The 25474-nt window shown below is 41.6% G+C and overlaps 2 protein-coding genes across 9 annotated transcripts in view; one reads left to right on the forward strand and one right to left on the reverse strand.

The window, feature by feature from the left end:
- Positions 1-1330: 1330 nt before the first annotated feature.
- Positions 1331-11922, reverse strand: UTP18 (UTP18, small subunit processome component). Of its 2 annotated transcripts, none has more exons than XR_001874258.1 (15): positions 11277-11624; positions 11049-11176; positions 10837-10932; positions 10085-10164; positions 9768-9853; positions 9002-9127; positions 7983-8157; positions 7545-7645; positions 6690-6780; positions 6249-6372; positions 5181-5355; positions 4244-4386; positions 3587-3646; positions 2826-2951; positions 1331-2288 (listed from the first exon to the last, which is right to left on the reverse strand). XR_001874258.1 is itself a non-coding variant. In XM_017812048.1 (15 exons), exons 2-14 carry the CDS (start codon positions 11586-11588, stop codon positions 3622-3624), a joined length of 1662 nt encoding a protein of 553 aa, XP_017667537.1. In that variant the 5' UTR covers positions 11589-11590; positions 11905-11922; the 3' UTR covers positions 2801-2951; positions 3587-3621. The 2 variants fall into 2 exon arrangements, 1 of the variants encoding a protein (XP_017667537.1); XM_017812048.1 differs by lacking the exon at positions 1331-2288 and adding an exon at positions 11905-11922 and having other exon boundaries at positions 2801-2951; positions 11277-11590.
- A 307-nt stretch (positions 11923-12229) lies between these two features.
- Positions 12230-25474, forward strand: part of MBTD1 (mbt domain containing 1) — a 33339-nt gene continuing 20094 nt past the window's right edge. Inside the window, exons 1-7 of one of the 7 annotated variants that reach the window (XM_017812042.1) lie at positions 12269-12326; positions 13659-13707; positions 14052-14240; positions 19803-20004; positions 21162-21301; positions 22381-22495; positions 22584-22669. In XM_017812042.1, the coding sequence (XP_017667531.1) occupies positions 19851-20004; positions 21162-21301; positions 22381-22495; positions 22584-22669 (495 nt within the window). In that variant the 5' untranslated portion in view covers positions 12269-12326; positions 13659-13707; positions 14052-14240; positions 19803-19850. Of the gene's footprint in view, positions 12327-12633; positions 14241-19802; positions 20005-21161; positions 21302-22380; positions 22496-22583; positions 22670-25474 lie in introns of those variants that run through there. The other 6 variants (XM_017812043.1, XM_017812041.1, XM_017812045.1 and 3 more) reach the window with 6 other exon arrangements.

Raw genomic sequence — 25474 nt, forward strand, 5'->3', positions numbered from 1 at the left:
GAACTGTAACTTCCCAAATGATTTTGAGAGCAGCAATCTTGGATATTGAATGAGACACGGGAGAAAAAAAAATAATCATTCAGTCCTTTAAGGATTTGCTAAACCTGCACCACAAACACAGCTCCTGGACGGGTGCAGGGTCAAACAGCAGATTCAAGACAGACTTAGTGGCAAACCCAATAATCTCCTAAATACCCAGAGTTACTCTAACACCTAGTCAGGTTTTCTGTTCTTGGAGGTTTCCTTTCTAAGCACCAACCAGACTAATTCTCTTTAGCTTGCAAAATCGGACAAGATCACAGCCTGGAGGGGAAAGGCTGCCATGATAAATATTTCATGGGCTACATCAATAAAATTTATTTTGCCAAGGAGAATGGAAGGAGAGGAAAAGCAGAGAAATAATTCATTAAAAGAACTTCAGCTTAGCAATGCTGGGGGAAAAAAAAAAAAAAAAAAAGCCGTGCTAGGAAAAAAGGAATTAAACACAGAGGTTTTAAATAGGTCAGAAGCTTAAGTACTCTTAACACATGGCAAAGTGACAAAGAGCCCAACCTTTCAGAATGAGAGTACAGCAATGTGTGTACTTAACAGTAATTCATCCCATTCCAAAGAAATATCCCCAGACACACCAGTAACAGTTTCAGCTTCTTGCATATCATCCAACTTTTAAGACCTGCTCAGTTCATGGAAGTGCCATTGCTCAAAACCCACTATAGACTACAATGAATACCTTGAGGTTTCCTTTATTTCTCAGAGCAAAAGTCTTCCCTGCCTTATACTGGATGGGGCAAAAAGTTTTGTTTTCCAGAAGACAAAAAGGCAACATTAGGAATTAAGGTACTTAACACAAAGCTTTAACATTCCTGTACTGCAGCAACTCAGCAGAGCTTAAAATTTGCAATTTACATCAGAGAACTTGCAAAAAAATAAATATTTAATCTCTTCTTCCTTCCTGCCACTATTTGAAGTAATTTGCAGTGCTTAAAGAGCACACAGCACCTCAGTTTTATGACACCTTTTTCATTTACTCACTTGTCCCATCCAATCTGGACCTCATACAACCAGGAGTCACCAAGATGGGCAGGGAAAAACAGCAGAATTGATTGTGTTGAAGCAAACTAAAGAGGTCCAGGACCCAGTAATTCCAAAATTCTAATCCCAGATCTGCCAAGGACTTCCTAAAGGGCTTTGAGTCACTGGATTAGGGATTTTATTTTTTATAATGGGTAAATTAGAGAAGCACATACTGTGCAAGGAGTGGAACAGTCTCAGGACAGGTAGATGAAATAGCATTAAAACCCTTCACAGCTGCATCACTGAGATCTGGTAACAGGTTACATATTCCAAAATTTACCTTCTCAGAAATCTTTTATTTAAAATGATTTAGTAATTTTGTGGATGAAGTCACACTACTTAAACCTGGTAAAATACAGAGACGATGAGAAAAGGGGAATTATGTTACTCACCACAACCAAACCCTCTCCCATCCGCAGAGCTGTCATGGGAGACAAACTGTTCAGTAACATCCAAGAGCCAAATCTCCCACAGCAATGCTGGGCTGCCCTCTAGTGAAGTCAGAAACCACTTCCAGCACCTGGATTTCTGAAACTCAACAGTCTCAGACCCAGCTAGATTTTAGACAGATTTGTTTGTAACAGAAGAATCCTATGGCAAGCAACTTTATTAGAGTGTGCTTCTGATTTAATTTTACTCTTCCATCCCAGGGGTTTTAGTTTAAGTTTAGCACTGCAATACGATTAAACACTGTATTCAATTTAACACCTCCACAGCCTATTCTGCTTTCCCCAAGATTTGTGAATTCAAGTTCTCATCTTACAATCACTTGCAAAGTGATTTCAAAAATCCGTTACATCAGAAAACACACCATTTTGCTTTTTAAAACAGCATGACAAGAATTCAACAACAGGCTCATGTATTTAAAAATTTGGACATGGTTCTAGAATTTAATTTTTCTCATGCTTGGAGCGGATTTTCTGCGATGCCACTTTCACTGAAGGCTTAATGACTTCACTGCTGGTTACTGAGGCACCTTGGCTCTTGCTGTTACTGCCCCAAAAGCTCCCTGCTGTGAAGTGGACAGACACATTGGTCACAATTTATTCTCAAAGGAGGGTTTGCATTGTAGCAGATTCCTAGTCAACTTTTTGTTCACGTATTTAAGAAGAAAGAAGTGGCCACTTCAGCAAGAGAGTGATCAGAGGTGCAGGATTTGGCAGCAGATGAAGAACCAGCAGCAGCAGCTCCAGCACAGTCCCTGCTGGGTGACCCTGATGGCATCAGAATTTCACAAATTATTTTAAAAAAAATCAAGTGATACTCGGGATTCTTTGCTTTCATAGAAAAAAAATGATTGGGGTCTTCCTTAAGAATTAAACCCATGTTACATGCAGTTGGTTTTGGGACACAGGAGGCAGGAAGCACAACGTGGGGTGGGTTTTCTTCACCTCTTGGTTTAGGCCACCTTTAAGCTATGGCTGGCCCAGGAAGTTGGGCTGAATTTCAACTCCTGCATCAACAGGGTTGAGGTGAATGTGCTCTTCCAGGAAGCAAAAGGCTGTTTCCAATCCAGCCTCAAATGAACCAGGCTGATGGAAAAGCTCATGGTAAAAGCACAGAGCAAAGGCCAGTTTACACAAAACTAATGCTTTCTCCTTTAGCACTGGAATATTTCACATGCCCATAATAACTAAAGACACTTAAGCATTCCTGCAAATCACCAGCTTGGGTGCCAAGCAATAAAATCTTAGTTGTGAGCATAACACAAAGCATTGGAAAAAGCTGAAACAAGTTGCCTGGAAACTTACCAGGTATATTTATTAAAAAAAAAACAACATTCAAAAATACAGATGTCCTATTAGTATTTTGTAACTTCCATATAAATAAGACTTGTTTGATTTTGTCAGCATACTCGTATCTGCAGGTTACAACACCTGGGGAAAGACCAGCACAGAGAATTTTGTTAGTATCTTCCAAACACTGAGCCATCACAAAATTCTATGCAAGCTTAACATGCAGAAGTCAGTCCTGCTTCCAGTCTGAACAAGTTCAGCTTCCCCTCATCAACACATTTCTTGTCAAACAGAACTGCTGTATTACTGCCAAGGCTACAGGTCTTTCCAGTTCCCAAGAAGGCGTTTAAGTGTTCAATAAAATTGTATCTGCACACAAACTTGGGCTTCAAACTTCAGTGATGTTTGTAATCTGAATTTGAAGTGATGCAGAGTCCTGTGGGCTCACTTACAGGACTCCTTAACAGGATCAGGTCAAGCATCTGCCAGTTTTACAACACTGCTGAGATTGATTTAAATATCATCTATTACACTATCAATTAACTTCTCCTCAGTTCTGTTGACAGATTTTAGTTGAACTATCAACTTGCTCTATTGTATTATTAGAAAAGCTAGGACTGACAAGGCAAGCCCTACTCCAGCCCATCCTTCTACATGAGTGATCCAGACCAGTTTCAGATCACACAGCGTTACCAATTTCTTCCTGCCATCTATAAAGAGGTGGAGGTAGCAAAACGAAAATAAAGTTCCTCAAGTCAATGTTGTCAGCAGTTCACCTCAGTTACTGGTCCATTTTCTGCTGTACCTTCTTTCAGAAAGATGAATAATGTTTCAACCTAAAGAAAAAAAAACATCGAGACAGATTTAAAACTTCTCAGTAATCTGTTGAGTGAGCAAGACAAAGAAACAACTCTTCAACAGTGTCACTGAGTATTCTTAGACAGCCTGAAACACAGGTGTAGTTAAAGGTAGCAACCACTCACATGCTAGAGTTACTTGAAATGACTTTATAATATGCAGTTCAAGTTAAGGACAAATCACAAGATTTAGTTCCATTTTTAGACTTATTTAGGAGTCTTTCTGTAAATTCTCCCTGTCAAAATCTCATCCTAAAAAGTTTTTCAAGCATCATGAAGTTGTGAGTTTAAAAAAAGAAATATTCCTGCTTAGAGTTATCACTGCTCCTGACCACACCAGCAGGGGGAAAAAAAGGCAATGACAGTTTTGACAGGGCCATCTGCAACAATGGGTATTTTGTAATCAGACAATAAACAAGGCTCATTCCCCAGAAGGGAAAACAAGCTCCACACTCCATGAACTCATCAGCTGAATTCAGATCACAAAGTCAAACCTTATCACTCACCTGTCATCTGCCCCATATTACAGAATATAAACATGTTACCTGGGATTAATGAGCCTAACTTAGTACCTACCTAAATAACAAGGCTTTGCCTTTGTTATTTGCTACAGAGAAATAGCCGCTTCTGGGAGAAAAGTCCATAGACTGAGCAAGATAAATCTGTTTTCTTCTGAACACCGGGAAGTTTGAGAACACAGTGTATGAAGGAATGTGCACCTATTGAGAAATAGGTCAGAAGCTACAATTAGGAAGAAGCCACCAATTAGGAAAAAGCCACCAAAAATAAAACTAAAGTACAAATTTAAAATTGAAGGTCAATGTTAAGCTCAGATGTTTAGTTCTATTCCTACCCTACATGATTCTATATATAGAATTCTACTGGAGAAAAGAAGCAGGGAACACACTATGAAGCCAGTTATTGCCATTCTTTTCTTTTTAAGCAATTACATGTAAGCAATAAAAACAGGACTCCAAACCCTCAGATTAATTCAATAGTTCCACTGTTGGCCAGAATTCTGACACGGCTGGCAAAATTTTGAATGAGCTAGGGAAAAAAAAAAACCACAACGAGATGGTTACAGTTACCAGCTGCTGAAAATTCACATTTGTTGCTGAGTTGTATTTACAGCACTGAAATAGAATCACAGAATGGTTTGTGTTGGAAGGAACCTTTGAGTTCATCTGGTTCCAACTGGGCAGGGACACCTTCCACTTGACCAGACTGCTCAGAGGCCCCATCCAGCCTGGCTTTGAACAGTTCCAGGCATTTTAAAGGGCATTTTAAAAATGGAAAAGGTAAACTAGACCATAAGATGTTATTTTCAGAACAACATCACTAAAGAAAATAAACTTATATCCTTATAAATCTCCAGCATCTTGCACATGTCCTGACCTGGTTGATCCAGCACATTTTGCAGTATCCATATCTGCTTATTATCAGTTTCATTATGTGAACAGGAGTTTTTTTATCAAGATAAAAAAAAGCTTGCAATAAAAGAAGCTGAACATACCAATTTCACAGCCTCATCAGCATCACGGGAAGCCACTGCCAAAATTTCCGTGGTGGGGTTGAAGGTCACACAGGTGGCAGAAGTAACAAGGTTCATTATGGCCTTAACTGGCTTAGGACGGTTTTCCTTGAGACAGACATCAGTGGTATATAAATTTACAACTCCTGAAGATGAACTGAAGAAAGAAACAACAAAGATGATATGAAAAAGCGACATTTCAGTACATATTACCTTGTTATCTCCAGCCACCATTCACCTGAAAATGTAATTTACAATTCTCTCCCGGAGTTTGTAACAGTATTTTGTTTGGAGCTTGATTTTCCTTTGGAGTTCATAACAGTATTTAGTGGAGGGGTTTAGAGTTTTGTTAGTTTGAGGAGGTTTTTCTACTTATATATGAAGAGACCCACTTAACTGTGGAGAGACTTGATGAGCTCATCTCTTACCAGAATTTAAAGCAATGAGAGCCTGGTAACAAAACATTCTGAAATAATTTCAAGCTTTCAATTGTGGGGTTTTTTATATCTGTAGAATAAGTTCACTTTTAAATCCTTTTCCACAGTGGGCCAAGGAAATAGGTACTGTTCTTCAATATTTATTTGCTAGTTTCATTTAAAAGAATCAATACACTGGCTGAAGTTGCATTTCATTAAATACACTTAGAGAAACACTTTCAGCTTGTGGCTTTGAGCTGAGGCAGCTTTTCAAAGGCTAATGTGCCATCCTTGCAGGAGCCAAATTCAGAGGACAGGAAAGAGAACTAGAAAAGGGGGAAGACCCTGAATCAACATCCACATAACAGAATTTGTGATTTCAAAATAAACTGCTGAGCCCATATATGGTAACAGTAACACAACAGCAGTGATGCTGGTGTGAGGTGTACTATGGTATTTTATATTTATACAGGAAAAATTAAATTATCATCATAAAACAGGCAATATTCATCTACTCACATCTACTCTAAGCTTATCAGAACCACGTTCCTACACTCACCAGCCACCAATAAGTTCACTGAAGAGCTTCAAAATGAGATCAGAAGAACCTGTCAAACCCCAGTCAGTCACTTACCCACATGCCACATACTGGTTGTTCTTTGAAACAGCAATGCACTGTCCTTCCAAAGAACCTTCATCTTCAAATCTGTGTAGACACTTCCTGCTTCTCACATCCCAAATGAAAACTTCACCTTCCTCTGGTTGCAGAAACAAGTAGATTACAGAAACCATTTATACACAACACTGTCTATTTTGTTAAAATATATTTCATTAGATGACAACTAGGAGCTCATTTAAAATATCAAATGTATCACCATTATCTATTTTTTAAAAAACAAAACAACTAAAGGCATACTAAAATAGTTAACTCCATTCTTTCATTATTTATCTTTTGGTTGTAATTTTAGGACAGATATTGACAAAGGTTTTTAACTATTTTTGTAAGACACTAAGTGACTTCTAAAGACTTATGCAATTTAAAGGGAATTAGGATTAGTGCTGTTGGAATACTCACTTGAATAGTTGTATATTTTACTGCTGTCTGGAGTGAAAGCAGATGCAGTGCATCTGCCATTTACCTTCATAGTGCTGATCAGTTCCTTTGTCTGTAGGATGAAGAACAATAGTGATTCTACCAGAAATTTGTAGGAAAGTTGTTTCCTGTCCCATAAAAATCTTTATTTAGCTACCCTGACATTCAAAGAACAGCATCAACATTTTCAGTGCCTGCAGACCAGAGCACAAGCTCCTGAGTCCAACAACAGCTGGTCCAACAAACACTCATTTGCTCCCTCACTGCAGGGTGTGAGTTATACAACAGAACTGAACTTTCTTCTCTGAACTCTACCCTTGTAAGAGTTTAAAACAAAACCAGCTGCCATCATATGGCATTTTAAACTTCAACTGCAAAAACTCACTGTGCATTATGAATCACAGTATCTGGCATGATTCATGAGCACAGTACAGCAGCATGCACTAGCACGACTCTCAAAAAAGCAGTCCTCTATTTCTCCCACCCCCAGAGAGGGTGATGCCTGTTTCCATGCATGCCTGTTTCCATGCTGAGGCCATTCCTTTTGCCAGCACAAAGCTGAAGTTCAACACTGACACACGACTTTTTCCCAACTCTGCCCTGACGCCCAGCAGCCCCAGAGAGCTGCAGAGCAGAATGAATTCTCAGACACCCCAAAATAATTCTCTAAAGCTGCAGTGAGTTGAGTCAGCAGCACATTTTTGAAGGCTGTCACAGTATGTGTCATGCCTTTGTTTCAACTGAAAGCTAGATTGCTTTGCAGATGGAATATAAGCAGATTCAAAAGGGAAAAGGTACCAAGAAAGTGAAGCTACACAAACCACGAGGAGAAATTACCTTCATGGACAGCAAGTGAAGGTAACCCGAGGTTCCAATTAGCAGCATAAATGATCCATCTGGAGAGAGCTCGAAGTTTCTGAGAAATCTTTCCTCCACACCTTTAAAAAGAGATTCAAAACTTGAAATAGGCATAATTTATTCTTTTGCCTCAACATTCAGAGGTGTGATGAATATGAGTAAGACCTGACTCCACTTCAGCTTTTCACTGCTGTAATTCACTGTCACAGCAAAGCTAAACTCAACCTTGCTTATGTGTGACAATTAATGTTTAGTACCCCAGAAAAACTAAAACTAAAGGGACTTGTTCCCCGAAGACAAGTTAAAAATATAACCTCCAACAACTCACTGCATTTCCTTTTAAAGCAAATTCATGTGCCATCTCTATTTGGGACAGTTTCAACTACACCCAGGCACTTACAGCACTGAAACACCTACCTCGGACTTTGGGTATAGGAATAATATTTCCAGCCATCATGTCATACACAAAGAACATGCTGTGGTGAGTACCAGTGGCTATAACTTGTTCTCCATCAACACTGAAACGAGCCTTATAAATTGGAAAACTCTCTAAATAGATGCTCTGTATTTTTGGGTTCCTTATACCATCCACCTTCAAAAAAGAAAATAACAAACCACGTTATCATACTGAGGAACATACCAAATACTTTTAAATAGAAAAAACATATCAAGTACCCAGTACAAGCAAGAGGTAAACCACCCTGAAGCATTAAACTCTTCCTCTCTTCCACAAATAACCTGGCTCTTGGCTCCTCACCCTATATAACAGGCACTCCCAGCCTTCCTGGATACACTTCACACCACTTGCCCTTCCCTGTCTAGCCCATGCTTTGTTCAAATCATCACTATTATGGTGCTTTTTCTAAATGGAAACATTTGCTTTGAATTGTTTTTTTTTTTTTTCCTGCAGCCTTCTGGGACTATCAAATTCCACTTGTGCCTGACCATTCCACTGATCCTGGGCCATGCTGAAACTTCCTAAAGAGAGTTATGATCTTAGTTTTCAGAGGAACAGGAACAGGATGAGCCTCTTCCTGCTGCAGTCCAGCCTCTCCATTCCCAACATGATTTCACAGCAATATTAGAGTTTTAAATGAAAGTGGACTGCTCCCCACATTACAGGCTTATAAACAGAAAACCTCATTACTCCAGATCACTGCAAACCTTAAACCCAAATGTTTTTAAAAACAAATCTTCAACCAAAAACTCTAAGACAACTAAGTTTGCCTGTACACTGTACATGCTTGATATGCAGTCACAGATGGAAACATCTTCCAAGGTGCCTTTAACCAAAGAATTTCCATCTTAACCACAGACATTACAACCCTGTGTGCACAGGAAGAGGGAAAACAAAGTCTGTCAGTCCAGGCTATAAAAAAATAAAAAAGGGTTCTGTACTAGTGCCCATTTGCACAGAAGAGGCTGGAATTCTTCACCTGGAAGAGCGACACAGACCGATCGTGTCCCGCAGTCATGACCACTTGGGCTGAAGGATGGAACTGCACCGTCACCAGCTTTCCATCGGCAAAGCGTTCCTGGTTTGCAGGCAGGCAGGTGCTCATCTGAAACACAGATCAAACAGGCTAAAAAAAAAAAATCCAAACACTTAATGCTGATGAGAAGCCAATTTAATTACACTTTATGCTACAAGAGCAAGACCTCAATCCCTATGATGAACTTTTAGGAAGCCTGACACAAGCGGAGCACAAAGAGCCGGTTCAGGGAGTTGCTCCAATGCAGTGATGCAAACACAGGCTGAACCCACCAGCCTTTCTACTGCCTGTGAAATTATCCCTCTGTGGAAATCCAGCTGCATTCTGACCCATCTGAAACAGCTGTAGAAGAGACAGTAGAAGAAGCACTCGCTTAAGGCTGTCACTTCTCAAAGATCACACCAGTACCTTAAAGCTGTGGGAGAATTCCAACCTCCCTATTAAATTAAAATCCTAAATTAAAATTTACATTCTAAATTAAAATGCTACTACAAGGTGCTACTTCAGAGTACGTAAAAATCCTTATTTCAAAAAATACACCTCAATCTATTGCTTCATGCTTTCACATGAAATATTCAATTTGTCCAACACTCACCCTTTAGAGCTTCTAGTTACAGAAACAAGAAATTCACATAATCACTAATTTTACACAGCAACAACAATCAAAGTGTGGGGCAAACTGAAGTGGAAAGATAAGGCTCATCTTTACCTTCAAAATCCCTCTTGGCAGGGACTCTGAGCTCGTTATGAAATTGCCAGTCCTGCGTAGAAGATCATCATCTTCATCACTCTCACCTCATGACACCAAAGCACATGAAAACAGTCAATTGCACAAATATCCACATCAAAACCTATAAATTCCTTACAAAAACAAATTAAATCAAAGCACACTGAAGGAAGGAATAAAGGTGACTTATCCACCATATTATCACACTACACAGAGAAAACATCAGAAATAATTATTTTCTAAGAAGCTGAACAAAGAATCACAGAAGCACTTATTAGAATAGGAATAGAATTATTTACTATCACTTGAAGTCCTTTTGGATTTCTTCCTGTTTTCTAAATTAGCCCAGGCAGGAACTCCTCCCATGGCTTGCTGAAACCTTGAAAGAGAAGGGGGAAGAGAGGAAAAAAAAAAAACTTTCGTGAGAAAGTAATTTCTCTCTATGAGTTAAGCACTTAGAAGATACACCATCACAATTTTACAGGAATAGTCATGCTTAAAACACTGTGCAAGTTTTTTAGATTTTTTAAGATTTCAGTTTCTGGTATAACTCCCTAAAAGACAAATTAATTTGTGCAGTTCGAATAAAAGAAGTATTACAGTAATTAGTCCAGACAATGCTAATGCACGTTTACATAAATGTCACACAAACGTATTTTATCTCATAGAATCCCAGAATAGTTCAGGTTGGAAGGGACCTCTGGAGATCATCCAGTCCAACCCCCTGCCAGGGCAGGGTCACCTGGAGCAGGTGACACAGGAACGCATCCAGGTGGGTTTGGAATGTCTCCAGAGCAGGAGACTTCACACCCTCCCTGGGCAGCTGTTCCAGGGCTCTACCACCCTCCATGGAAACAAGTTCTTCCTCATGCTGAGGTGGAACCTCTTGTGTTTTGGTTTATGGCCATTGCTCCTTGCCCTGTCACTGAGCACCACTGACAAGAGTCTGGCACCATCCTCTGACACCCACCTTGGAGATATTTATCTGCATTCACGAGATCAATGATCTCACCTCAATAAAGTCAGCCACAAAAACAGTAACGAAACTCACTGTTCCTCAAGTCTTCTTTTTAGTTTTTTCTTAGTAAGTGTCTTCTCAGCATCGCTTTTCATGAAATCCTTCCTGTATTTATGGGTCATGTCAACACTAGAGGGGGGAGGAAACACACAGAGAACACAAAGATCATTCAAACCACAGCCACTTACAGTCAAGTTAAGTTTACAAGTTTGATACATAGCTCCCACCTGCAAACCCGGACTCACTTTTCCTCGGCTTCATCATCCTCATCCACCCAGGCCGGCTTTCTGGGCAACAAGTCGCCTTTCGCTTCATTTTCTACCTCGGAATCGCTGGAGTCTGCTTGGAGACTTTTCCTCTCTGTGGCAGCAACCTGAAAACAACCAAACGGGGCCAAGTGAGCACGGGCGGGGGACATGAGGGGAGGGAGGGGGCACCGATTCCCGCCGGGTTGGGGCAGGGCCGGGCCGTACCCTCGGGGGCTCGCCCAGGCGCCGCAGCAGCTCGTCCTCCTCCACTTTGAGGCTGTCACCGAACACCAGCTCCTCCAGCTCCCGCTCGGCGCCCGACGCCTGGCTCACATCCCTCAGGTGCCGGGCGCGCCACGCCGCCTCCGCCGCCGCCTGATCCGCCACGGCTGCCGCCCGCTTCGGAGTCTTCGTTTTCGCCATTTTCGGCGCTTTGCCCGCTTGAGACGCTTCCCTCGCTTTTTTCACCGCCTTTATTTTGGACGCTTTCTTCATTTTCGTGGCTCTCCGCTCCGTCCCCGCCGCCGGGCCCCTCATCGCTGCCCGGACCCGGAACCGGAACACGTGCGCCCCTGTCACGTGTGTCCCCCGCATGGCTCCACCCCTCTCCCGCGATAGGCTGGCCCTCCGCTCCGCCCCTCCCCACGTGATCCAAGCACCGCCCCTTCCCTCGCGAGCCGCGGTCACGTGACCTCCTTTCTTTGCCTTCTGTTCTCTCCCACCCCCCCCGCCCACCCCGCGCTCCACGTGACGCGGCCGCGGCCGGGCCGCTCCATTGCGCCCCCGCGGGGGAAGGGGAGTTCCCAACGCCCAGCGCCCCCCATCACACGCTCCTCAGAGAGCCCTCACTGACCTCGCAAGCCATCGTTTCGCTCGCTTTGCTACCCACCAGCGGGGGCGGCCGGTCTTACCGCCTCACCCCAGCCGTGGCGCGTAGCCCACCCCCCATGTTGCGAATGGTTCAGCCCGCAAGGAGGCGGGGGGGGCACGGCCCTGGGTCCGCCCCGCGCTGCCCGAGCCCGTGGGGGGCGTGTCCGCGCCTGCGCAGCCGCGCGCTCGTGTTGTTGATGTCCCGGCGGCCGCCGTCGGTCCCGGTCGGTCCGCGGCGCTCGGAGCGGCCGAACCGCCCGGGCCGCCCCCGCCTCGCCCTGCCCCGCCGGGCACGGCCCCCGCCGCGGGCCGCCCCAGCGGCACAGCCCCCGCGGGGGCAGCGGGCACAGCCAGCGGGCGGCTCCTGCCCATGAGGGCCTGATGGAAAGCACAAAGGAGCTGCTGGTGAGTGCGGGAGGAGCGGCCCCCGCGGGACCCCCCGCGCCCGAGGGGGGGAGCGGCCTGAGGGGGGGGAAGACCTCCGCTGTTCGTGCTGAGAGGGCGGCCCCGCGGGGCGTGGGAGGGAGCCGGGGGCTCCTCCGGCTGTTCGGGGGCGGCCCCCGGGGCCGGGGGTGTGTGCCCGCCCCGGAGCTCCCCGGGGCGCTGCTCGGGGCCGGGAGCCCCCGGCAGAGGGTCCCGGGGGGCAGCGGCGGGGCCCGGCCGGGGCACGTGGGGGCGGCTCGGCGGGACCCCTTTGTTGTGGCCGGGTTTTGTCCTTTCCTCCCCTCTCCCTCCTCCTGCCGCGGAGAAAAGTTCCAACCCTCGATCCCTCTCCTGCTCCGCAACTTCCTCGGGTACTCCCAGCTTAATTCAGAGTTTAGTTTCCCAGGCTCGTTTTAAACGCTGTGGACTTTTCTTTAATATCAGCGCTTCAGAAGTTTTGGATTCTTTGTAGCCACTTCCCCACTCCCTGCGATTTTTATGACCGCTGATATTGTGACTTTGTTCTCTTTGTGAGCAGCAGTAAACCCCTGAAACCAGTTTCGCTTTCAGGCTGTTGCTGGAAATGTTTGAAATGTTTAAAATTTAGCAATCGCTCAATTTCTGCCCCAGTGTGGCTTTAAAATTTAAAAGTCCTGCCACAAAGCGTATGCTGATTGTGGTAAAAACTCCTGTGCGTGCAAAAGTAATTTATTTTAAAACACCTATTAAAATGTGGGTGGCAACCGTTGCGATTTTTCACATCTAACCCCTGTTAAAACTAAAAGCTGCAGGGCAAGCTCCTGTATTTTAAATTAAAATTATTTTACAAGTCTGAGAACATGCATTTACTTATTTATTATATTTAACAGTTTGCTTTTGACTTGTAAGGAATGGAATAAGAAGGCTGTGAGAGAGTCTAATCTGGAACATTAAGTGGGAACTAAAACAATATATTCCTTTTATTGCCTTTAGAAAGGCAATAGAACTTGATAGATTAATTGCCTTTACTCATTGCTTCTGTTTAGGGATAGTTTTGAGGAAGTGTGCAATACAGGCTGTAGGGAACCATGCAGAGGTACATTCTCTCCTATGTGGAAGTTACTATTTATGCCACAGGAGTAGTTTAGGAGTTGTTCTTGAGAAGACCTGTGGGCTTGTGCAACGTGCCGAAGGATTTTAGGCTGGAAGTCAGAATTCCCTTCATTGTTCCCCAAAGAGCAAGGTACCTGTGGTAGCGATGAAAACATGCACAGAAGCTCCCTCTCATTGGATTTTATTTCTCTTACCTTCTAAAACTTGATTTAATTTTGCAAGGCTTTTGGTACCTTCTGCAAAACCACTACTGCATTCCTGCATTTCCCAGGTAAGTGGGTACGCTCTGGGCATGGGGGATCGTTTGCTCAGTCTGGCTCTGAGCACATGAAATGAGTTCAGATTTTGAAGACTTTGGGTTTGGGGTTGGTGGTGTTTTTTTGGGAGGGTTTACACTTAAATTTGTTGTTTTGTTTGTTGTTCTGTTTTTTAATGGTAACACAGTGTTTAAAGTGAAGTATTTGCCTCTTCCAGATATTCCTGTAAGGGCTTTGTAGAAACATAATGGAGTTTGTAACAGATTTGCAGTTTTCTCAAAACTCAGATATTTCACATATTAATCATCACACCCCCCTCCAAAATTCCCTGCTAATTTGATATATTTTTTTATGAAAGAGTCTCCCCTCTTGTGTGAAACCCCCTGGGGAAGAGGCTATGGACAAAACCATTGGCAAACAGCAGAAACTGGCTTCAGACAAAATGCTGTCATACATAGCAAATGAAGAGACAGGAAAAAACATTTCTGTAATTTTCCAGCAGAGATTTTACTTATAATAAGAGTGGAAGGCACATTTCCAGATAGAGGTGAGTTGCTTATATAAAAAAAGTAAGTTTGGTTGGTTCTGATTTCCAGGAATCCCAAGATGTTTAGCTTTGGGGGTTTTTGTTTGTTTGTTTTAAATGAAAGCTGAAAGTGTGTTTTCTTTAAATTGGTACCATGTTTGAATTTTCTATTTTTTGTCATGTTCTGAGGCACAATTAGGCTTCAGTTCCACAGGGACAAGCTGGGATTCTACTGTTAATTATTTTGGCCAGCTTACATTCAGAAGAGTTGTAATAAATTAGTTCCATCGTCTTGTTTCTTTAATGCCAACATTCAAAACTGAGCTTGTAGCATAAAACATCAATAGACTTTTGAAAACAAAAGCCGTGCATCAATTTTAAGGCTAGCTTGGAAATACACTTGGATCTGTTAAGGATATGTGATTAAAGTGAATCTGTCTTATCACAGCCCCTTGGCTTGAAGGTTGTGGTGACCTCAGTGTTGACCTTGGCCTCAGATACCATCTGTCCATACTTCTGTCATGTTTGGGGGGGTTGGGGCTCAATGTAGGAAGTGATCCCTCTGTTGAGGTGCTGGTGGGCCTTCCTTAAGCTACAGCCCTTGTGCCCAAAGCTCCAAATTGCTGCCATTCTGAATTCGTGCCCCAGCTTGATTCAGTAGTAACAACAACCATTTGGAGTGGTTTGAAACCTTTCTGTGACTGTTGGGGGTCATCCTCCCGTGGCCAGGTACACTTACCTGGGGGCAAGAGGTTTGGTTACATAATAACTGGATATTTTTGTTGCAAGTTTTCACCCTCAAAATGCTTTCTCATAAATGTTGCCAATAGTTGAGCAAATAGTCTTCATCAAGTCACTAAAGCCATTTCCTGAGTAAGTGTTTGATGTCTAATTAACGTTAAATAGTTTTATTTTGTGTTTTGGCCATGCATTGTTTACCCTTTGTGACAAGTTTTTTTATGCTGTAAGAGTAGTTCTTGTACTCAAAGAACATATGCTATAATGTGCTGATCAAATTTAATGTGTGTGTATATATATATATTTAAAGAGTATGTGTTAAGTGAGTGAGAAACTAGTTATTTTCATTTTTGTTTAGAGTTGCCTTCCTGCTTTCAGGGAAACCGGTTTCCTTAACTATATTCTTTTATCATGCCATTTGCCTTATGTAATGGTTAATTAAGAGTATTTCTTAAAAATACTCTGTTGCCAAGTATTCACAGGGAGGAGAGGAAGAACAGGAAAATGGGAAGTTGGGCAGAATAAGAAAGCAGTTCTTAAAAGCTCCTTTCTCCACCCCTCCCTTCAATAAAGAAAAGAATGCAAGAAACCCCCCCCGAGCAAATAGTCCTGCTCAGCCCAGGTTTGATGTTGCTCTGACTGAAACCCTTCCCTGTTGAGGAACCAGTAATCTTATTAGGAAAATCAGCCTTAGCTGGGGCGCTTCAAAGTTTGGCTTGTTCTTTTCTTTGTGTGTTGCTTCTGCTTAATGTACAGCTCGACTCTATTAGTGGTGGAGTCTCTCCAGCTACTCCTCTTTTGGCATTAACCCACCACAAGGTTCTGTTTTATAGCAAGCCAGGCTCCTGCTCCAAGCAGTTCCTATGGATAGGCAGGAATATGTTCTCACATTTGTTCAAAGGTGAACAACACTGATTCGATTCTATTTTGAGGAAAAAAACCTCCTCAACCTGATTTTTAGTCCTAAGTCCAGTTGTGAAGAGTAAGAAACTGGTTTGTTGTTGATTTTGGGTGGTTTTTGTTTGCTTACCTGTGTTTTGCAGCTGCCACGGTGAGGTGCTGCTTCAGACACACAAGAACTCAGAATTCCTTGTCTTTCATGTGCCTAGAAATGACTTCCAGCATTGCTTGTTCCTTCACCTTCCCAGGGACTGAGATGAGGCCCCTTGGTCTGTCATTTCCTGCATCCTCCTTTTGCCCTTTTTGAAGATAGGAGGGATAGCAAAGGAGCAGAGAATGTGNCCAGGGACTGAGATGAGGCCCCTTGGTCTGTCATTTCCTGCATCCTCCTTTTGCCCTTTTTGAAGATAGGAGGGATAGCAAAGGAGCAGAGAATGAGATAGATGGCTCCAAGTTCCTGGTGTCTGATGAAGTTCCCCACAGTGTGTTTAGAGACCACCAGCACTTCAGGAGCTGTCGGTGGTAGAGATTGAGGCCCTACAAAATCAGGAATGGGCAAATTTTATACTTAATGTTCAAAAGAGAAAGATGGAACCAGTCAACAAGAACTCAGGAGGAATTACAGGCTGCTGCTATACCAAAGCAGCTGCTTTATCTTGGTTATAATTCTGTTTGAGGCATAAATTGTCCTTTCTTTTAAGGATGTGGTTTTGACCTTTGAATTCAGTTGATACCCCAAGTCTTTTCAGTTTCAGGTGCCAGAGTTCCTATCCTTTTGCAGGGTCCATCCAAGTTCTGCAGGAAGGGTTATAGAAGCTTCCACATGTTTTTCACTTATTTCTACAAATGCTGTGTTTTAACATGGGTTAGAAAGAACCTTGGTGGTGTTTATTATCAAAATAGAAATGTTTTGATCTTCTCCAGGAAAATTCCAGCATAGGTATTTGTATATCATCTTCCCTAACTTCCACCTACTTTTGTGCACAAAGTAATTGTTTGGGTTTTTCCTGCAAACTCTACCTCTTCTAAGTCTCATGAAAGATATTTTGAGTGCTTTCTCCAGAATCACAATCCAGACAATAACTATAAATGAACATTAAGAATGTCCTACGTAAATTATCTGGCACACGTGGTCATTTTCTGGCAAAAACTTAGATAGAAATGTTTTATAATAAAGTACAGTATTATTTTTAAACAGTAAGCAAAGCTGCTTTTTTGGATTGCAAATCTGAGTTACAAAAATTTTGAATTGGAACAATTTGGCCAAATATTAAGAAAATGGAAAGGTGATGTGAGACTTGTTTTGGCAGTGTAGTTAAACTGAAATCTTGATGATTGCTACTTAGGAACTTGTATAATGCTGAAGAATGATTTTCTTAGTACAAGGCCCAAGTTTCCATTTAGACAGAGAAAATGTTTTCCTTCTCATCTGTGGATTGTTTTTGGCAAAGAGGGCTTAGCAGTGACATCGAGGTTCTAAATGGATGTGATGCAAAAGAAGAACAAAAAGAGCCAAGTGCAGTTGTGGTGTCTGTGATTGTCATCTTGGCCCTGCCTTCAGCCTGTTTCTGGTCCTTCACCTCACCCCCTTCTTCCCCCTTCCCTTGCAGAGGGAGCAGAGCTGGCTGTAGAGAGTCTCTGCTGTAGCACTGGGAGTTGGAGGGACTGGGAATGGGCTGCACTTTAATTCCCTCTGAGCTGAGAGAGCATTTCAGAGCTCTGCTAGCAAAGCCACTGCCCTGTGGGTGCAGCCTTCTCCAGTCTGGAATGGGAAGGGGATGTCCCTGAGACTGCCTTGTACTGCAGCCTCCAATAAAGGGCTGAAACCATAGAATTACCTTGCTGTGGGATGAGGCCCTAATCTCCTGGTGAAATCAGATCAGCTGACTTGGGGAGGATGAGGGAATGAAGGAGGAGATCCTTCACTGTGCTCTGAAACACCACTATTATCGATCCATAAAACCTCCCAGGCATCCTGGTGTTCTGGTAGTGCTGTTGTGAATGGTTCATATGGAATTACATTTTGTTAGCACAGGCTGTGGTCAGGGGAACTTAAATATTGAGAGAGATTCAGGAGTTCATGAAACCTTGAGGAAGAGGACTAGTTTTCATCTTCTGATCTGAAAATTCCTGGCAGCATTCACAGGATCCTGTATCCATGGCAACGTTGTGCTCAACTCCTGCCTTGAGCTGCACACACGTGCACTCACAAACAAGTCACTGGTGGTGCTTGTTGGTGGCTGGTGGCACAGGGGAGATGGCACAGGTGGCACTGCTGCCAGGGCAGGTCAGGGCTGGGCTTTGCCTGCCATGGCTCAGTGTTTCCTCTAATAATGCCCGGGGGTACCATGGCCAGTGCTTCCAGGGAGTTGTCAGGTTATGCCCTACCCAAGGTTTTGATTGGTTTTAATATCAAATTGAGGAATATGTGCATAACTAACATCACACTGACTTTTTTTGTTGTTTTGTTTCAGAGCTGTTTAAGTGTGTTAAATGTGTTTGCCTTATTGCATAACTGGGTTTTGGGGGGAAATTTTTTTTTCATAATGGAATGCTAACATTGGGTCAGTGTGGAAATCAGTTCTCCCTTTTAACTATTAGGAAATCCTTCCATAATAGGATTTATTCAGATTGCAAAGGAGAATAGAGAGTATTATAATAAAGGGATAGCATGGCAGAAAAAGGCTCGGATGAGATCCAACAATAAAGATGTTCAGCATATACTCTCTAGGAAAGGGATTTGGGGAATTACTGTGATGAAATCTTAAAGCTATGAACCCAAATGCAATTTAAGAAAGAAAAGCCCAATCACATATTATTTTTCTGTCTACATTGACTTTTAAATGAAATTAACTCTTAGAAGAGAAAGAGGCAAAGGCTTTCTCAATTCTTCTTGTTTTCTTGGCTGTGCTTCATTCTCCTAACTTGTGCTTCTACTGTAGAATTTTTCTTTGTTTTCTCTTTATCTGTTACTACCTTTCAAACTTAGTAGGTACTATTAAGGATTATGGAAGTACTTTGAAATTTTAAAAATATTTTTCTCAGCTTTATTAGGGGAGCTCATGTAGCAGTAGCCTTGTTTCAGCAGAGCTGTGTAAGATATTAATAAAGTGAAAATCATCACTATCAAAATGCATGTGTTGGATGTGCCTCAGAAAAAATATCCCAATTAATCTATTTCTTCTTTGGTGTCTTTGGAAATTGCTTAACTGTCATGCATTCATCAAGAACTTATGTTTTTATCTGACTTTAGGTTTTTTGCTTATAGAAAAAACTATTATGTAACAAGTTTTTTTGTATATGACAGTGGCAAATTAGTCACCTTTCCATCTTTCAGCATTTGTACAGACCCCATTGCCATAGTAACTGAGCTCTTCATAATCGTTAATGTATTAATCCCCAGAACATCCCTGTGAGGTGCAGAGGTGTTCCTGCTCCACACGGGAGACACAGTGATTTATGGATAACCCCCCAAGCCAATGAGAGCAGAGAGCCCCTCATTGCTGTTCCTGTGGTATAAGTGCCCTCTTGGTTGAACTGCCTTTTCTCTGCCCAGCCTTCTCAAATGAACGGGTTTTGGTGGGATTGGCTGTAGCCATCTGGAATGTGCTCATTTGCATGTAAGATCCGTGTGGCTGTCAGTATTCAGCACATCAGGTTTAATGAACTCTGAAGGTGCTAAGGAAGAGAAATGTGTGTATTCTGAGTAGATTGGGAGATAGATTTTTCTTCCCATATATCACAATACCAGAATTGGCCAGTTTAGATGATAACAGTGCTCGTTTAATTGGCAGTGCATGGCTCACGTCTGTGCTGATAGAGCAGTTCCTTGAACATCTAAAGACTGACCTTTGAAACACTTTAAGCTTGACTTTGAAACGTTTGCATTCAGAATGTCCTGCTATTCTGTGGTGGTTTTGTTGTTTGGTTGTTTCTAATTTCTAGACAGAACATACTTCACGAGTGGAGAGGAAACGCCGAGACTCGTTCGGGATGTTTGACGGTTATGATAGTTGTAGTGAGGACACCAGCAGCAGCTCCAGTTCAGATGAGAGTGAGGAGGAGGTTGCTCCTTTGCCATCCAGTCTCCCAATTATCAAGAACAATGGGCAAGTTTATACTTATCCAGATGGCAAATCTGGCATGGGTAAGTAAGTGGTGCCTGAGTACAAAGAGTTACATAGTTATGTTTTTTTAGACTCTGCTGTGAGTTGTGTGGGTCCGGTCCCAAATATTGGTCCCAACTGAAAAGAGTCTAAAACAGCTGAAAGGGCTGGGGTTTGTTAGTTTTGGGAGGGGAGGAATCGTTTGGGTTTTGCTAGATTGAAATGATAGATTTTGAATCCTGTTGACTGGAAAGAAATAGTATGGGAACATCTGACCTCCCATCAAATGTGTGTTGTGTATATCTGCACACGCATGTGTATGTTCTCATGTGTAGTGTTTTTATTCTTTGAGCTTTGAGGAAAGTCAGTGTGTTCTCTCTATGCTAGGGCATGCCTTCTCTCTGCCCTTTATGTTGTATACACAATATATTAAATATATTTCTTCCTATAGCAGGAAAACTTCATTACTGCTACTGTATAAAGCCTGTCAGTGTATACCTGTACCCTCTCCACTAGCTGTGAGCTAGAGTATACTGGGAAAATAAATTTAAAAGGAGAGGTTTCTTTTATTACTGGGGAAAAATATTTTATCCAAAATCATCACTGATTAGTAGAGCTCTCTAGATTAGTAGAATTTTGGTGTTGTCTCACTGGCGTGAGTTGGTTTCAGTCTTAGTCATCCTGGAACAACTTGGTGGGCCACAGCTGTCCACCTCTGAAGCATGTGATTCCAGCCAGAAGGGAACATTGGTGGGCTGGGGTACTTTGAATATACTAATTTGTGAATCAGAAAAGAGATCTGGTTTTATTTCATGTTGGACATGTTAAATATTTAGAGGAAATGAGGCTTGACAGGCCCAGATTCAAAACAGATGTTTCCTTGAGAACCACGAAAACACAGCAAGCTGCATTAGCTGATTTAGCTGAGCCAGTCACTTCTACCAGGGGTAAAATTAATAGGGAGCAGAAGGGAGGCACCATTTCACCAGTGAACCTGAGGTTCTTGTTGTTTCACTGACACGAGTGGTGGTGGTTTAAGTTTTAAATTCTTTTTCTGTGCAATTCCCTTCGGGACCAAACCCTCAGAAACTGTTGAGTTGTGTCACCACCCGGACCTTCATTCTGTTGCCTTTGCTCTGAATTTTTACTGAGGTTTTTAGTTCCCCTCTTAACACGGGTGTTTTTCTCTCCTGATCAGCCACATGTGAGATGTGTGGGATGGTTGGTGTCCGTGACGCTTTTTACTCTAAAACAAAGCGCTTCTGCAGCGTGTCCTGCTCCAGAAGCTACTCCTCCAACTCCAAGAAGGCCAGCATTCTGGCCAGGCTTCAGGTAGCGGTACAGACCCCGTTTTCTTTACATCCTTACTGTAGTCTGTGCTTGTGAAATGTGTGTGCTTGTGGAGCTTGCTGCATGTTTGAAGAGAAGTTTCCTAAATGATGAAAATTTCCACGGAAGTTAAAGCCACGGTTTTAAGCTTCGGCTGTGTGAGTAATGAGCAAATCACTTTGCTCTGCAGCGTTGTTTGGTGAAAGTTGTCATTATCAAAATTAATTAAAAAAATAAAAAGAATAGTCACTCTTCTAATTCATTTCTCCTGGAGTAGCTCTTCTGCAAGAGAAAGTTCGGAAGAAAACTTCAGTCTGTGTATGTCGTGACTTAGAATTCCATGCATCTCACATTCAAAGTGGAACAGGCTCCCCAGAGAAGTCATCACAGCACCAAGCCTGACAGAGTTTAAGAGGTGTTTAGACAATAGTCTGGGGCACATGGTGTGACTCTTGGGGATGGTCCTGTGCAGGGCCAGGAGTTGGACTGCACCCTGATCCTTAGGGGTCCCTTCCAACTCAGCATATTCTGTGATTCTGTGAAAATACTTTCTTGCTTTAGAGAGCATAAAGGGATTTTTTTTTAGCCTTGTGTTTCAGTTTTAAGGGATTTCTTAACTATATAGATTGCAAAATCTATTGTCTGTTCACTTAAATATTAATCAAATAATCATCAAGGCACATTTGTAACATTCAAGAAAAGATACAGAAATGTCAAGAAGTATCATTGTATCCTATCTCAAATTCATTGTAACAAATGCCAAGAAATTACATTGGTATAAATTAGATTAAAAGTTCTTCCTTTTGACCTGCTTTTAAAAGATATCTTTTTTTCAGGTAAACAACAATGAATCTATAAAGCTGTTCAAGTTGGAATACTAGTACAAAAGTCATCTTTTGGACATTCTTTGCTGCTGGTTTTTAAATCTATTTTATATTATGTGTAGTTTTGTGTTACTTAGTCAACTTCTATTCTGTGGTGTTCTGATTTTTAGTTAAATGCACCAGAGATGTGCTACAGACCTGTGGAAATTTCCTGATGGGAGTTTAGAAAGACGATATTTACTTAGCTTTTTTTTGTTGTTTTAGGGTAAACCTCCAACAAAGAAGGCTAAAGTTCTACAAAAACAGCCTTTGGTGGCTAAATTAGCAGCATATGCTCAGTACCAGGCAACTCTGCAAAACCAGGCAAAGACGAAAGCAGGTAACAGCAAATAAACAGAGCTGAGGCAAAAATAATAAAAGATTTGTGACTCATTAGCAGCTTCCTAAATAAAATAACTTTCTCTTAGCAGCTGTCCCCGTGGAAGGTTTCAGCTGGGGTAACTACATCAATAGCAATAGCTTTACAGCAGCTCCTGTTACCTGCTTTAAACACGTGAGTATTTCTCAATATGTGCTTTTCCTTGTGTGTGTGTGGCATGAGAGAGTGAGTCCACGGGAATCCTTGGATTCATTTTTGCAAAACATTTTTGCAAATATATTTTGTGATCTTAGAAACCTATATTATAAACTGTGTTAGTGTGACTGTTTTCTAGATAGATATATTTTTATCCGCCCTTTAAAACCGTTCTGAACCCTGTTAGTTCCTTTCATCACATATACTCTCATAAACAAAAAGTAAAAGGAGGGCTCTTAAACACTTGTGGAGTTATTTTTTCTCACATTCAGGGCATGAAGTCATCCAATGTACTGCAGAGTAACAAACCAACCAAGTCATGCTATACTAGAAAAAGTTACAAAAGGCTTTTTAGATTAAGTCAGGCCTGCTCCATTGTGTGGACTGATCTTTTGGTTACATATTTAGATTTGGGATTTTTTTTTTTTTCTTAGTTTTTAGTCAGATTCTCCCTGTCACTTTTGCTTCCAGATAGTGTAGAAATACAAGAAAATGAAGGCTTTTTAGAAATCTGAAATTAAAAAGGTTGTTTTTCTTTGTATTAGAGTTCCAGCAATTCCAAACAAAAATACATTCTGTAATGACTGAGGAACTTAGGGGATGAGGAAAATATTTAGCACCATCTGTCTTTAATGTGTTTGTTGAATTTCAGTAATTAGCTCTTGTTTAAAATATTGTCAGTACTTTCTGTCTTTTAAGTAAAAACTTTCTGACAGAAAATGTTTTCTCAGCATATTTTTTTTTTTTTATTTGGGAAGTTGAAGTGTTCCAGCTTACAAAATTTTTGTTTTGCTCAAAATTATATGATGAAAGCTGCAATCAAAACAAACATTTTGTTTCATAGAAGTTGTCCATGAGAGAGGAGAGAGACATATTTTCTGTCCAGCTCTGGAATTCATGCTGAGCCCTGTCAGCTCATAAATCAGTAGGAGTTGAGGGCTCCTGGCAGTTGGCACTTTGTGAATAGCACCCTTTATGCTCAGAGGCCTTAACTATTGCCCAGAACAGAGCCTTGCCTTAGTATAACTTTGGGAATTTGTATCAAATTCCAACTGTTCAAGTCAGCATGTTTGCATTTTGCTTCCACAGTTATGTACATGTTGAAGTAATTTCATAAGTCCGTGTCCGTTGATAACGTGGCCTCTGCTTTTGGCACCTTCAGTAGCTACCACAGTCAGGTCACTTGTAAATTATGCTGCAACATTCTATATTAAAAGGAGTTTTATCTCCATTTCTTACTGCTTCCTTCATGAAGCTGAATGATGAACCAATAACATAAACCAATACCACACTAACGTTCACATTTTGCCTTGAAAGTTTTCACAAACTTCGTGGCGCCAGTGCCACTAAACCTGCTCGTTCTTTTTCTGTCCCCATTTTCCTTTTTTAGACAAGTAAAATGCAAATCCTACAACTTGCTTTGGAGATTTCCACTTCTGTGGTGGACGTGAGTTAGTGTTACAAGGGTGTGATTTGCATTTAACTTTACTGTAATTATTTCTTTGAAAAATAACAGCCAGAATCTGTTAGTGTTCTCTTGGTAGATCCTTCTCTCTGTCCCACTTTACACTGGTAGTTAAACAATACTCTTTTCATCTCTCTGGAAAGATTATTGCTGTTTTCTGTGTACTGTTGCTCTGATTTGTAGAAGTTTGTACTGTTTGTTTACCATCCATATTATGGACTCCATGCACATGTTGTGTGTATGTGATGGAATATAAAAGCTTATTCTGTTCAAAACCAAAGATTTTAGTTGACAGTTAAATCATGACATATCTATCCTTAAATTTGTTATTCAATAAAATATATTGAATTTACTGGTTATACTGGTGTATCTGTGTGAATATATGATAGGGAACAATATTAAAGACAATTTAGGGGAATTATGAGCTGTGAGATTTGGCTTATTGATTATTTTTTTTTCATAACCTGGCACACTTCAGTATCTCAGCTCAGATTTAGATTTCCCATTGATGTTTTGGTTTGTTGTGTTTTTTTTCCTGGGGGATTGTTTCCTCTTCAATTTAGAACAGTTATAATTTAGAATTCAAATGTCTATATCTTTGAAGTTCCTTCTAGCTCTTTCTCAAGTATTTTGATGTGGGTTTTGTGCTTCCCTGTTGCCTTTATTCCAGACATCACTGTTGAGTAACACTAATGAAATTCAGTAGCAATGGTATGACCATGCCAACCTCGTAGTTCAGTAAACTGAAGTAGAGAACTGCTTTGGTTTGTCGTGTAGGAAACCTGTGACAAAGCCACAATTGGCATTTGTGCACCTTGCAGCTGCTTTTTTAGTCAAATTGCCTTAATCAGTCACTCAGCAGTAGCTGATGCAAGGAGAAAAACCTCTTAATATTTTTAACATTGTGTTATAGCTTAGTCACATGTTACAAGCTCATTGCTGACCTGCATTCCAGCTTCTTTCTCCTCTAAACATTTTTTACCTTTTTCTGTATTTGCTTTTATTAGCCCAAACCATTCCTAGAACTGAAAGCAAGTACAGTGCTTTGAGTTCTTTCTCAGTACTACTTAATGTACAGCCTAATGCACAATTAAGAGTAATTATTTTTTCCACTCTGTTGCTAGTGAGGTGCACATTTCCTGGAGTTCTTTCTTCCAGGTGAATTTTATTCTGAGCCAAAAGATTTTCCTTCTCTTGGTTTCTCGTGTTATTAAAATAAATCCAGCTTAAGGGAGCATTTCCAGGATGTTGCACTGGGTGGCAGTGCTTTGCTTTGAACTTTGTGTTTTAAGCCCTTCTGCACATTGTCTCCTCTGGCA

Source organism: Lepidothrix coronata, unplaced genomic scaffold (genome assembly GCF_001604755.1).
Source record: "Lepidothrix coronata isolate B3197 unplaced genomic scaffold, Lepidothrix_coronata-1.0 Scaffold34, whole genome shotgun sequence".
NCBI classification, from domain to species: Eukaryota; Metazoa; Chordata; class Aves; order Passeriformes; family Pipridae; genus Lepidothrix; species Lepidothrix coronata.